The following is a 12,662-nucleotide window of genomic DNA, read 5'->3' on the forward strand; positions in this document are numbered from 1 at the left end:
GAAGCAGAAACAACTTTGGAGAACGTTGTTGCAGTCTTTGATTTAAGAAGTCATTTTCTAGAATGTCCGTCATGCTGCAGTGCTCTAACAGCTGGATACTTGGTTCTTTCTCCTGTTTTTTCCTGAGAGTGTAGTGAAAATAGTAAAAATGTCTTTTTAAAAAACAAAGAAACAAACAAAAACCCTCCCCGGACAGAATTAATGACATTTTAGCTAATTTGGAAAAAAAAGGAAGCGTCACCGTGACATCACCATTCTAGTCTTCTAATGTGTTTCCTTGGAGTCTTTTCCCCACATTCCTGCTGTGTCACGTGGAGACAGATGTCCTGACAGCAGGGCGGTGGTGGTGACACACAACAAGGCTACTCAGAGTCCTCTGAACACACCCAGCTGGCATTTCCCTGAGCCATTGCCCCGTCTACTTCCCCCGCACCTCTTCTCTGTCCAGCTCTCATCCTGTTGTGCTTCCAAACCCAGTTCAGTGGCCACCTTCTGACTGGCCTATTCCCACCCTTCCCAGTATGTGCCACCACGCTACCCTGCACCCTAGCACTTACGGTAATCGTTCTGGTCCCCACACACTGAAGGACAGAGACTGGGTTTGGGTATTTATTTCCCCGGTACCTCTCACAGGACCTGTGGGTATGTTTTCAGCAAGTGCATGCAGACCCTGAATGAATAACATTACCTTCTTTACCTGCTCAGAATACATCTGCCACTGAACTCTGATTCCTTATTAGAATGTAAAACATTTGTGTTTAAACAAGCACAGTAATATAGAATATATTATACATATATCACTGGATATATGAGAGAATTCCCCTTTAAAAGTATTCATAGAGAGGTGCCAGGGTGGCTCATTTGGTTAAACGTCCAGCTTCAGCTCAGGTCATGATCTCACGATTCGTGAGTTCGAGGCCTGTGTCAGCCTCTGTCCTGACAGCTCAGAGCCTAGATCCTGCTTCAGATTCTGTGTCTCCCTCTCTTCCTGTTCCCACGACATCCCCCTCCATGGTTCACACTCTGTTGCTCTCTTTCAAAAATAAAAAAAATAAAATAAATACAAAATATTTTTTTAAGTATCTGTAGAGATTGTTGCTTAAAAGGTTAAATTTGTCCCCAAAAACTGATGCCCAGAACCCTTCAGTTTCTTACTGGAAAGGTAACTGAGATGTTTATTATATACAGCTTTTGTTTTTTAAGTATTGACTGTGTCCCTTCAAATTAGTGAGCAAAATGAAGTGATTTGAACATACCTATATAAAGTAACACGGAAAAATGCAGAAGTTTGGAGGGATAAAATTGCTGGCATTAAAGGCAAAAATTTTTACATTTTTATTAGTGGATTGTTTTGGAAATGGGAGAGTTTTTTATCTAGCATAATTGAGATATATAATCTGAGTCTAGGTGAAGAGAGTCAAGAAGTATTGTAATAACTCTTTGATGCCAGAAATACTTCCATGATAACTCGGTTCAAGATTCTTCTCCTCCCTGCCCACCTAGAATACAAATAATGTTTTTGGTCAACTTTCTCAAAAATGGTGGTGGTGGGGAGTATTTATGTGATTATTGTTTCTTAATATTGAGAAAAGGCTTTGCTACATAGAATTCTGGATACATTACTTTACTGAAAGGGTTTTACCTTCATTTTCTAGGTCACATATGTGACCAGTAAATGCTGAATTCATTACAGAACCGTGAGTATTGACAAAGTTTGAACTAACCTGTACAGCATATCAAATTTACTATTAAAGCATATTTATTTAAATATTGATTTCTTTCCCCAGCTCTACTTTACGAAGTGTTTCTACTGGATCTTCAAGACCTTCCAAAATATGTTTGGTGTGTGGGGATGAGGCTTCAGGATGTCATTATGGGGTAGTAACCTGTGGCAGCTGCAAAGTGTTCTTCAAAAGAGCAGTGGAAGGTAAATGTTCATGTGGGTGTTCCTTTTACATGTTTTCTTTCCTGGTGTGGAGTTTACTTGCATAGTTAACTCTAAATCATGACTGGGAAGTAGATCAAAAATATTTTTGATGCAGTCCATCAGTGATAAATGGTAATAATGTCTTATCTAAAATCCACCTGGAGATTTTCCACCAACCGCTGTTGAATGGGCAGAATTTGAAATTGGGAATTGAGATCTGTCGGAAAGATTTTTGTTTGCTTTTAATGGTCTTTGTTTTTCAGTGAGACTTAGAAAAATAATTCTATAGAAAAAATTTGCATGACATGCATGAGCATTTTTCCTAGGCACACACAGAATGTATCACGTCTTTTCTGTGTTTCTGTATAAATATGTGTGTTGGTGGCAAATTGAGATTTTAATGTCAGGATCGTGTTTGTGATTTAAATTGTGTTCCATACAAAATAATTTCATTGAGCAGCTGCTTCAGATTCCAGATCCCTGCTTCAATCCCACTGTTGTTCTAACTGAAGGTTTACAAAACAGTACGTTAAATTAAACATTTAACTGAAATTCTCTATGTATATTTAGACTAGCTTTTGCTTCTGTCCGAGTAATTGTATACTTCTTAAGGAGAAGTAGTCTTTTAGATCATTTTTGCCTTCCTCCATCCTCACTTATAAGCAATGAATTAACATCAGACTTTGGTGGTTTTATTAATGTTGACTATCTGACTGGTTGAAGTGTAGGATTTTTGCTCTTAGAAGCAGAATTATTGCATCAATGATGCTTATTTTACCAAGGAGCTCAACACTAAGACTCCTGTAGGTTTATTTCTCAGGGCAGTTTTCTGGGGGATGAATCAGTGCTGCAGAGACATAAGTGTAAAGCACTTAAATGTTTCACCTTTGTTTTGCTGGTGACCACCAGGAAGCTGATGTCCTCAGTTCTGAATGAAAAAGCTGACCAACTGTTATTTCCATGCTTCTGGGATTGGTTTTGCATTTATTTAATTAATATTACATGACTTTACATTATTTACACTATTAATTTTTTAATAGCCCCAAAACCCAGTATTGAATTGGTAATAGGAGTTCTTTATTTCTTTCTCAGAATATGGGCTCTTGGTTACAGGTGACAGAAAATTCAACACAAACTGGCTTAAGCACCAGTGGAAATTTATTGGCGCACATAACCATAAAGCCCTAGCATAGGCTGATTTCAAACAAGCCATGGTCATAAACTGAAGTGGTTAGAACTCAGTTGCATTCTCTCCTTGCTTGACTTTGCTCTGTTCTCATCCAGGTTCTCTCATGGTGATGAGACAGCCACCAGGACCTCATTAAAAAGAGGATCTCTGTTCCTAGCAGTTCTTACAAAAGCCCTTAGTTTATAAGACTGCACTCGGCTCCCATGTTCCCTCCGAACCAATCACAATGACCTGGGAATGCAGTGATCTCACAGGCTAGTTCTGGCTGGAGTCGGCCAATCTAAACTACCTAGACTAACAGTGAGGAAGGGTATTTCCCATAGGAAAAAAATAATTCTGTTACCAGGAGACTGATTTCTGGAAAATCAATTTGTGCAATACTGAGATCAATTTATTTTTTTAAGACTTTCTTCACCCACCACCCCCCCTCTTTCTATCCTTAACTATATGATTGGGTCAGTAGAAGATAAATAGGTAAAATTACCTCTGGCACCTTCCTAATGCTACTTTGTACCTTCCAATATAAGGACTCCCCTCTTAGGCTCACTAATTAGTGAAAAAAGTAAGGCAATATATAACAATAAAGCAGTGTAGAGAGGGGCATTTGGAGTGGAACCCTCTGTGGTCCCCTGCCTGTGGCTCAGCCTTCATATCAGAACCCAAGTTGTAGCTGTTTACAGTACCTGCATTTCTCTGCTTCTGAAGCAAAGTTTTCCCAATGTTTTTGCTTAGTTTTGTTGTTGTAAGTAGTTTGTATGGAAGTAGCTGAGGAAATAATTGTTTTTGTAACTAAGACATAAATAAATATAGAAAAGCCTTGATGTCTAGACATCTTTTTCTTCCATCGGAAAGCTGATCAATAATAGACAATGAAACTTGATAAGTGCCTTTTAAGACTTTTATTAATATAGCTAAGTCCGTATTTGGAGGGAATTATGATTTTTTTTGGGAATTATGATTTAGAGCTCACCTGAGTGAAACAAGGCCATACATTTTGAAAATAAACTTCATGAGTGAGGACTTATTTGTTTTTATTTTGTATTTCTTTACTAGTTTATGTGTGTATGAGAGAGAATATATGAGAAATCAGACTAGATCATACTGTTTGATTTAATAAAAAATATATAAAGATATGGTTTGAAACACTAGTTTCCTAAAATTATAGTATATAGGTGTATTTTTCTTTCCTTTTTATAGATGAAGGCAGTTGGGATCAGACCCAGTTGACTAATTTATTCGGAATCATTAGACCTAACTTAAACCCGTATTAAAGTCTTAGGACTCCACACCCAGAGCCAACCCCACACCTCATGACTCCGAGTCTCTCAGTCTGTTTCTTTCGTTTTCTGTAATTTTCAAGTTCATGGAAATTCTACCCTATGTGTCATTTGTTCATGCCTACCTGGTGGTAATGAAGGGAATGATGTAAGCATTGAGAAGACATAATCTGGCATCCTCAGTGTGTGTGTGTATGTCTGTGTGACTGTGTATGAATATACATACATACATGCATACAAATGGTTTCATGTTTTCATATTTGAATATAGTATATAATACATATAAATATATGATACATATATATGTATACACACACACACACACACACACACACATATGTATATGTGGCTTTCCCTGATAACCTTAATCTCCTCCTTAGAGAATAAAAGGAGAGAATTCCAAGAAGCAGCAGACAGAGGGAGTTGGGACAGGGAAGTCCGGTAAGCTGAACAGAGCTAACCACACCAAGCACAGAACTGGAGGCCACCTCTAGAGGGGAGATAGGAGGAAAGACAGTTTAGGGCTTTATGACCTAGAGCACTCCACTCTAAAGCTTGGTGTAACAGTGTAGTAACTGTGTAGGGAGACTGCAAATCATTTGTTAAAAGTGTAAGCTATGGGGTTGCCTGGGTGGCTCAGTTGATTAAGCACCCTACTCTTGATCTGTGCTCAAGTTCATGGTTCATGAGACTGAGCCCCACATCGGGTTCTCTGCTGACAATGTGGATGGAGCCTGCTTGTGATTCTCCCATCCATACACTCTCTCAAAATAAACAAATTTCAAAAAGCATTTAAAAAAAGATGTAAATTTTGTTCTTTGTGTTCTGCTTAATGGGACCTATAAATGTGCTTATTTTTTTCATCTTAACATTTAATCTTTTTCGTCTTAAACATTTAATATAAAAATCCTTAGAAGTCTTATCCAGAGCAGCTAATTTTCTAATAATGTCAGTTAAGAGCCATATTATTGTACGTTACGAATGGAAGTTTATAATTTTGTTTTTAAATTTGAATTGCTTATTTCCCTTGAGGGTTTGTCAAGACTTTTCTATCTTAAAAAGAAAAAAATAAGCATTTATATATTTATATCTTTTAAGTAGGGTTCTCCCTTGGTGGAAACTGGACTGGCTTTAGGGTCAGAAGATTTAGTTTTAATTTCTAGCTCTGCCATTCACCAGATGTGAGAGTAAGACAAATTATTTAGTTTGCCTGGGCCTCAGTTTCTTTATATCTAAATTAAAAAAGTAGTATTGCCCTACCTGTTGCTAAGAAAAATAAAATGGAAACAAAATGTTTTTGCAGATTTTATAAATCATGAAGTGGATTTATTATTCTCTAGGATCTAATGCTGCAGTTCTCTGGTTAATGTCTTTACAGAGAGATCATGTAGGTGGCACATTAATGTGGCACTGTTAGGGTTTTGTTTTTTCTTCATTTGGTTTTTACTTTTCCAGTACTACATTGTTTTCTTCATAGAGCTCCCTGGGAGGTTGTAAGATTGTTCTACACTAGCAGTTTTCAAAGTTCTCAAAGAGCATGTGGGAGAAGTCGAGGATCATAGAGGGTCTGCTAAAAATTTCTGGAGAGGCTGGCCCCCATGTTACAACACATGACTGTTGTGATTTACCCCATAATTGACCCTCTGTCATCCATGTGGCCAGTCTCACCTTTGGAAGTTGCATAGTAAAGAAAATATTAAGAGCCACCTACCAGCTGGACCTTTGGCTCCTCTGTGAGATGTCTGTAGGGCAGGATGGAGTCTTATCTCCAAAGAGGAGCAAGACTATAGATATAGAGTAGCCACCAAATAAATGTTTGAATGTATACAAGAATGTTTACATGTGGCATGAGAACAATTGAGGGTAAATGACTTCCCTCCAACTCTGGAAATTAGCAATGAAACTGACACAAGAGCTGGTGCAGGCTTTTGACTTTGTAATCTGCAACTTCTATTTCTAGTCTGAGTTTTTACTATCTCAGTCTCTTTCCAACTGTAAATTCCCATTAGTTTCATCTCATATGTGTTTTATTTTGTAATCCCTCAGTGAACAGAGGTGACTTCATTCACTACACTATTTTATATCCTAATTTCCTTTTTGGATACTCAGAATACCAGCAGTGTCAGGAAGACACAGCTACCACAAATCACTGATGAGTTACAAGGCTGTGAAAGAAAAGAGTTCATTTTGATGTAAAGTCAACTGAATTTATATTTTTGTAAGCAGACCGGTTAGGCTAAAGAGTCCATATCTTGGTAAGGTCAGCCAAATCATGTGATGTCAGTTTCCATACTTTCCTTTTAAGTAAGAGACTTACAAATCTATTTCCTGAAATGAAATCACTTTAAGAGATACAATTGCAGATTAATCAAAGGATTCCTCAAATAGGCAGAATTTTAAGGTTAACTAAGCCTATGAACATGTATTTCAGTCTTTCCATATGTAGTTCACAGCATGTAGATTTAAAAATCTTTAAATTTATAGTTTATGCTTTAAAAAAAGTTTTTAGGGGCACCTGAGTGGCTCAGTTGGTTAAGTGTCTGACTTTGGCTAAGGTCATGATCTCACGATCCATGGGTTCAAGCCCCGTGTCGGGCTCTGTGCTGACAGCCCAGATTCTGGAGCCTGCTTCACATTCTGTGTCTCCCTCTCTCTCTGCCCCTCCCCCAGTCGCTCGCTCACCTGCACTCTCTCTCTCTCTTTCTCTCTCTCTCTCTCTCTCTCTCAAAATAAAATAAAGACATAAAAAAATTTTTAAAAATTGTTTTTAATATTTATTCCTGAGAGAGACAGAGCACGAGTGGGGGAGGGGCAGAGAGAGAGAGGGAGGGAGACATAGAATCTGAAGCAAGCTTCAGGCTCTGAGCTGTCAGCACAGAGCCTGATGCGGGGCTTGAACTCACAGACTGCGAGATCAACCAGCTGAGCTACCCCGGTGCCCCTATAGTATATTCATTGAGGAAACTCTTGTTAAGGAAATGTGGTAGTTGGTTAATAGTTAATTTCCTTTGCTTTACTAAAATCAATGATTAAACTCAAGAGAAGCTTGTCTCATTGTGTCATATACCCACATTAGCCCTATCATGCAATGTGAGTAAGTGGGAGGTGTAGGGATTGGGGGATGGGCACAATACAGTTACACTGCAAAATAGAGAACTTGTAGTGGACAAAAACTAATCAGTGTAGTATTATATAATAATTGAAATATAGCTGTACCCTTATAACCGGCAATAAAAAAGGAAATGATAATGGCAGGAAATAGCATATTTATTAGATGTCTTCAGTTCATGATGTGATACAGCCTTCAGTATCCCCATGAGTCATGCACAGGGAGCTAAAGAACATCAAAGTCCATTGTCACTTACAGAACTGCTGAGTCAAAGATAGGAACCCAAAGACTATTCTGGCTTACTGTTTTCTCATAAAAGTCTTGAAAGATGATTTTGTTCCTTTACCAGGTATTAGAAACCAGGTAACCTGGTTCTTTCTAATCACATATTTTAAGAGCTTAAATAAATACCCACCCAGTAGATATATCTGTGGTTTTTATGAACACTCCTTTCCTCCTTGTATAAGCATAAGGCTTTAGTGTTAATTGCAAATGTTTGCCCAGATTTTTTATAGCCCTTCAGTTAGTTGCTATGGGAACATACAAAGCCATGACATTTAGGCTAACCTGGAAGGTCAGGGAAGGCTTCTTAAAGAATTGATCCTCAAACTGAATCTTGAAAGATTAGAATTGGCCATGGTGAGGGAGAGATAAGGATAGTCTGTCTGCACAAGGCACCAGAAGCAATTTTGCATTAACCACTTTGAATATAGAGGTGTGAGTGAGTAGAAGGTGAAGCTAAATGTGCAGATTGGGTCCAGGTCTCGGACTGTGAGAGGGGCCTGAACTTACCTTTGGGCAAAACAGACCCTCTGGATGTTTTCAGCAGAGTAACAGGCTCATTTTTGCATTTAATATCTGGCTTTAGGTTGGTATGCTTATTTAAAGAGTTCTGGTGGCTGTTTTAAGTAACTTTGGTAAGAGATGTCCAGGGAAAGAACTAGACCATCAGTGATAGGCATTGAGAGGAGGAGGAGTCGAAGAGACTCTCTGCGAAGGAACATTAGCGGTTCTGTATGGGGGGTAAAGAGGCAAAGGTCTGGGATGATTCCTAGGCGCAGCTGCTGGTATTAGGAACGTTGGAGGGGGAGCAGCTTTGGGGGCATAGGAGGGAAGGCTCATTCATTCAGCAGACATTTATTTCACATCTTCTAAATGCCAGACACCATTCAAGAGATACTTAGACATCGTGAATGAAGATCAAGTAAACGAAGATCCTTGCCCTGGTGGAGTGCACAATTCCAGTGAGAGTTAGTGGAGATCTGAGACATACTAAATAAGTTATTTATGTGGAACATGAAGAAAAAGGGGGGGGAATTCTAGGATAAAGGAAATGGGAATGAGATTTGATTTAGGACGTTGAGTTTGCAGGGTCTATAGGACATTCAGGTGTGCCTAACAGAAAGATGGAGGTGAGATTCGGAAGCTTGGGTAACAAGGTAAGATTGAAAGTAAAGATTTCGGAGTCGTTATCCATGAAAATACATGCATTTGTCCAAGAAATGGGTATTTAGACAAAGAATGTGCCATGGTTAGAACCTTACAGAATTTGAATCTAGGATATGGTGTGTGTGTGTGTGTGTGTGTGTGTGTGTGTGAGAGAGAGAGAGAGAGATACATGTATGAATGATTTTTTTCTTTCTCCAAGCTGTACACAGAAAGCCCCAGTTAACTTGATTTCTGTTTATTTCAAGTTTAGCTAGACTTCAGACATTTTTGCATATGTGGAATTTTCAATCCCAGTTTTGCTTTTTATTCATCTTTAAGCCTTTGTTGTTATTGATCTTAGTCCAGACCCCCCGCTAAACATGATGTAACAGGGATTTGATTTGCTACCCAACACAGAGATAATGCCAAACATGTAGCAGGTGCTCATGCAACATTTGCTGATTGATTACTTGGTAACTATTTAAATCATATAATTTATATATATAACATACATATATATATATATATATAAATAAATTCACCCTTATTTCTGTCACTGTTTCTCTGAAGTAGAAAATATGTTGAAATAATTTATTAGAAACGGATTTCAAGTAAGGACATGGACAGGTCTGCCAAAAGTAAATTCACAGTATCCAAGGAGAGCTTCTTGTAGCTTAAAGTGTTAAATTAAGGTGCACTTCACATAGCAAATTTGTAATGTATAAATTAGAAGCCCAGTAATTTTCAAATGTTGATGTGTTTGTTTGCCTCCCATCTTATTCGAGAAAACCATCCAAAGGAACCAACAACTTGACAGAAGTTAAAATGAAGTTTAAAAGTAAGAGATGAAAAAGAGGACAATGGGAAGATGAGAACAAGAAAGGGAAAAATAAAACCAGGAAAGGTGATAATTTAGGGGATGTATGCCCTGAGGCCTTTGTAGAGCCTGGCCACTTCCTTGGCTCTCAGCTTTACCATGGGCAAGCCGAAGACAGCGGTGAGTCACCTGGCCCATGTTGTTGTAAAAACTAGTTTAGAGGATTGCCTGTTTATAAGAAAATTTTCACAAGCATTGGTTTTATTTTTTTATGTTTATTTTTGAGAGAGAGAGAGAGAGAGAGAGAGAGAGAGAGAGAGAGAAGGGCAGAGAGAGAGAGAGAATGGGAGACACAGAATCCAAAGCAGGATCCAGGCTCTGAGCTGTCAGCATAGAGCCTGACCCAGGGGGCTCGAACTGACAAGTTGTGAGATCATGACGTGAGCGGAAGTCTGATGCTTAATGACTGAGCCACCCAGGCATCCCAGTGAGCATTGGTTTTAATATGTCTGTACCTTCCACACAAATTGTAATCTGAAATTTAAAAAGTAAATTTTGCTGTTAATGGAATGGTTTGATTTATTTTAAGGAGCAGTACTTTAAAAAATGCTTTATTCTATCAACAGTCTACTCCTATAATAAAGCTACCTTTTATTCAGCATTTACTAAATGCCATTGTTTTATCCCATTTGTTGCTAATTTTTTAATGTTTATTTTTGAGAGAGAAAGAGAGAGTGCATATGCAAGTGGAGGAGGGGCAGAGAGAGAGAAACAGAATTTGAAGCAGGCTCCAGGCTCTAAGCTGTCAGCATAGAGCCTGATCTGGGGTGCAGACTCACAGGCCATGAGATCATGACCTGAGCTGAAGTCAGATGCACAACCAACTGAGCCCCGTAGGCACCCTTATACCATTTATTCTTCATGACAGTATTCTTAAATCTGATAGTCTGGTGAGTTTGGAAAGGTAGTATCTTTAAATCTGAACTCTAAGCAGTGTGACAAAACATTGACTGTATTTTAACCAGCCTTTTTGGTGTGATCCTTCAACTTTTAAAATTAATAGCAATCATAGTAAATATTTGAGTACTTATTTTGTGCTCATTATGCTAAGAATTTTATTGTATGTTTTCTCTTTAATCCTCATAATAACCCTATGAAGTAGGGTATGATGATTGTCCCCCTGTTAGAGATCTGTCATCTGAGGCATATGAGAAGTGAGTGAATAGTCCAAGATCACTTAGATTGAAGGAAGTGGGATTGGAACTCAGGAGGCCCAGGCATTTTGACTCTGTGTACTTCACACATAAACTACTCTGCCTCTCCCAAGAGTTACAAAGATCCCAACTATTTTTACCCACCAAAAAGTAGGGCAACATTCTCTGGCTTCAGAGCACTTATGAAGAGCACATTGTAATTTAACAGTTATCTTCGCTATACTCTAAATAATTAACTCCTAGCCATTCCAAGTTGAAACTCTAATTTGAATTTCTGTTGCCCTAATGGGAAAGAAATCGGGTACTTTTTTTCTAAAGGAATGATCTTCATATTTTTTAAAAAAATCACCATTACCATCCTGAAGTACCTCTTTAACATCTTGATATTAATCTAAAGCTTTATTTAAAAATTTTATCTTCCCGTGTTTCATTTCCTGTATGTGATAAAAATTAGATGTAGCCTATCAGGTTCATAGAATCATTGCGAGAATGGCCTTCCTCATACAAGTCTGAAAGCTACAAACTCCTCAGCTCTTTGTTGTCTCCTTTTGCCTAGTGGCTCAGAACCAGACCCAAGAGCCAAAGGACACAGAGCTGCTGTCACAGAACTTGCACTCACGGTGTACTCAGGATCATACAACTTACATGATGTGATACTTTGACACTGAAAATGAAAATTGCTAAATTGAGTGCAGTCAAATGTCACAATACTGTCCCGGAAGGATGGGGAAGACGAGGAGGTGTTTAGGCATTAAGAAGTGGGTGGACTAGGAAGGGGGGAGGTGATGGAGCCTGAACTTGAGCCTACTTGCTTGCTTGCGCAGGCCCAGATCAGGGACACCCTGGCCAGAGCAGGCAACTGAACAGAGACATGAGGGCCGGATTATGTAAGGGCCTCAAATTGGGATGAGAAATCACAGCCCTTCTCTTTTAAATACATCAAGTATGTTTATAAAGTTCTTCACAGTGGAGAAAAATCAGGGCAGTGGCCCTGGCAGTTTGGTCCCTTGGTGTGGTACCGTGGCTCATGGCAGGTGCCCTCTAGAGTATAGATGACAATTGAGAAAGGGGTGTGGGTGATGGAGAGGAGAAGGCACCTAACTTGGGACCGTATTGGTGCCCTTGAACAGGAGGTCTGATCTGAGCAGTGACAGGGAAGAATTGGCAGGAGTTGATGGTGGATTCGTTTGAGGAAGGAGGTCAGAGACTGGGGAGGGAAACACGTTAAGAGTAGAGACGATGAACACTGGGGTGCCTGTGCCTCTTCGAATCAGCACTTTTATATCGTTTGGATAAAGTGCTAGTAGAGCAGTTGGGGGTCATAGGGTAGCTGTATTTTTAGTTTTTCGTAGAACCTGCATGCCGTTTTCTAGAGTGGCTACACCAATTTGCATTCCCACCAACAGTGTGAGAGGGTTCCCCTTTCTCCACATCCTCACCGACACCTGATGGTGTTAATTTTAGCCATTCTGACTGGTGAGAGGTGGTGTCTCATTGTGGTTTTGATTTGTATTTCCATGCTGATGAGTGATAGCAATAAAAAAGAATGAAATCTTGCCATTTGCAACAACGTGGATGGAGCTAGAGTGTATTTTGCTAAGCAAAATAGTTTGGCAGAGAAATACAAATATCATATGATTTCACTCATGTGGAATTTGAGAAACTCAACAGATGAACATAGGGGAAGGGAAAGAAAAATAA

General features: G+C 39.0%; 1 protein-coding gene across 2 annotated transcripts in view; it reads left to right on the plus strand.

The window, feature by feature from the left end:
- Positions 1-12,662, plus strand: part of NR3C2 (nuclear receptor subfamily 3 group C member 2) — a 333,454-nt gene that overhangs the window by 165,356 nt on the left and 155,436 nt on the right. For both annotated transcript variants that reach the window (XM_029940345.1, XM_029940341.1), the window contains exon 3: positions 1,788-1,927. In XM_029940345.1, the coding sequence (XP_029796205.1) occupies positions 1,788-1,927 (140 nt within the window). The remainder of the gene's footprint in view (positions 1-1,787; positions 1,928-12,662) is intronic.

Source organism: Suricata suricatta, chromosome 1 (genome assembly GCF_006229205.1).
Source record: "Suricata suricatta isolate VVHF042 chromosome 1, meerkat_22Aug2017_6uvM2_HiC, whole genome shotgun sequence".
In the NCBI taxonomy this organism is placed as follows: Eukaryota; Metazoa; Chordata; class Mammalia; order Carnivora; family Herpestidae; genus Suricata; species Suricata suricatta.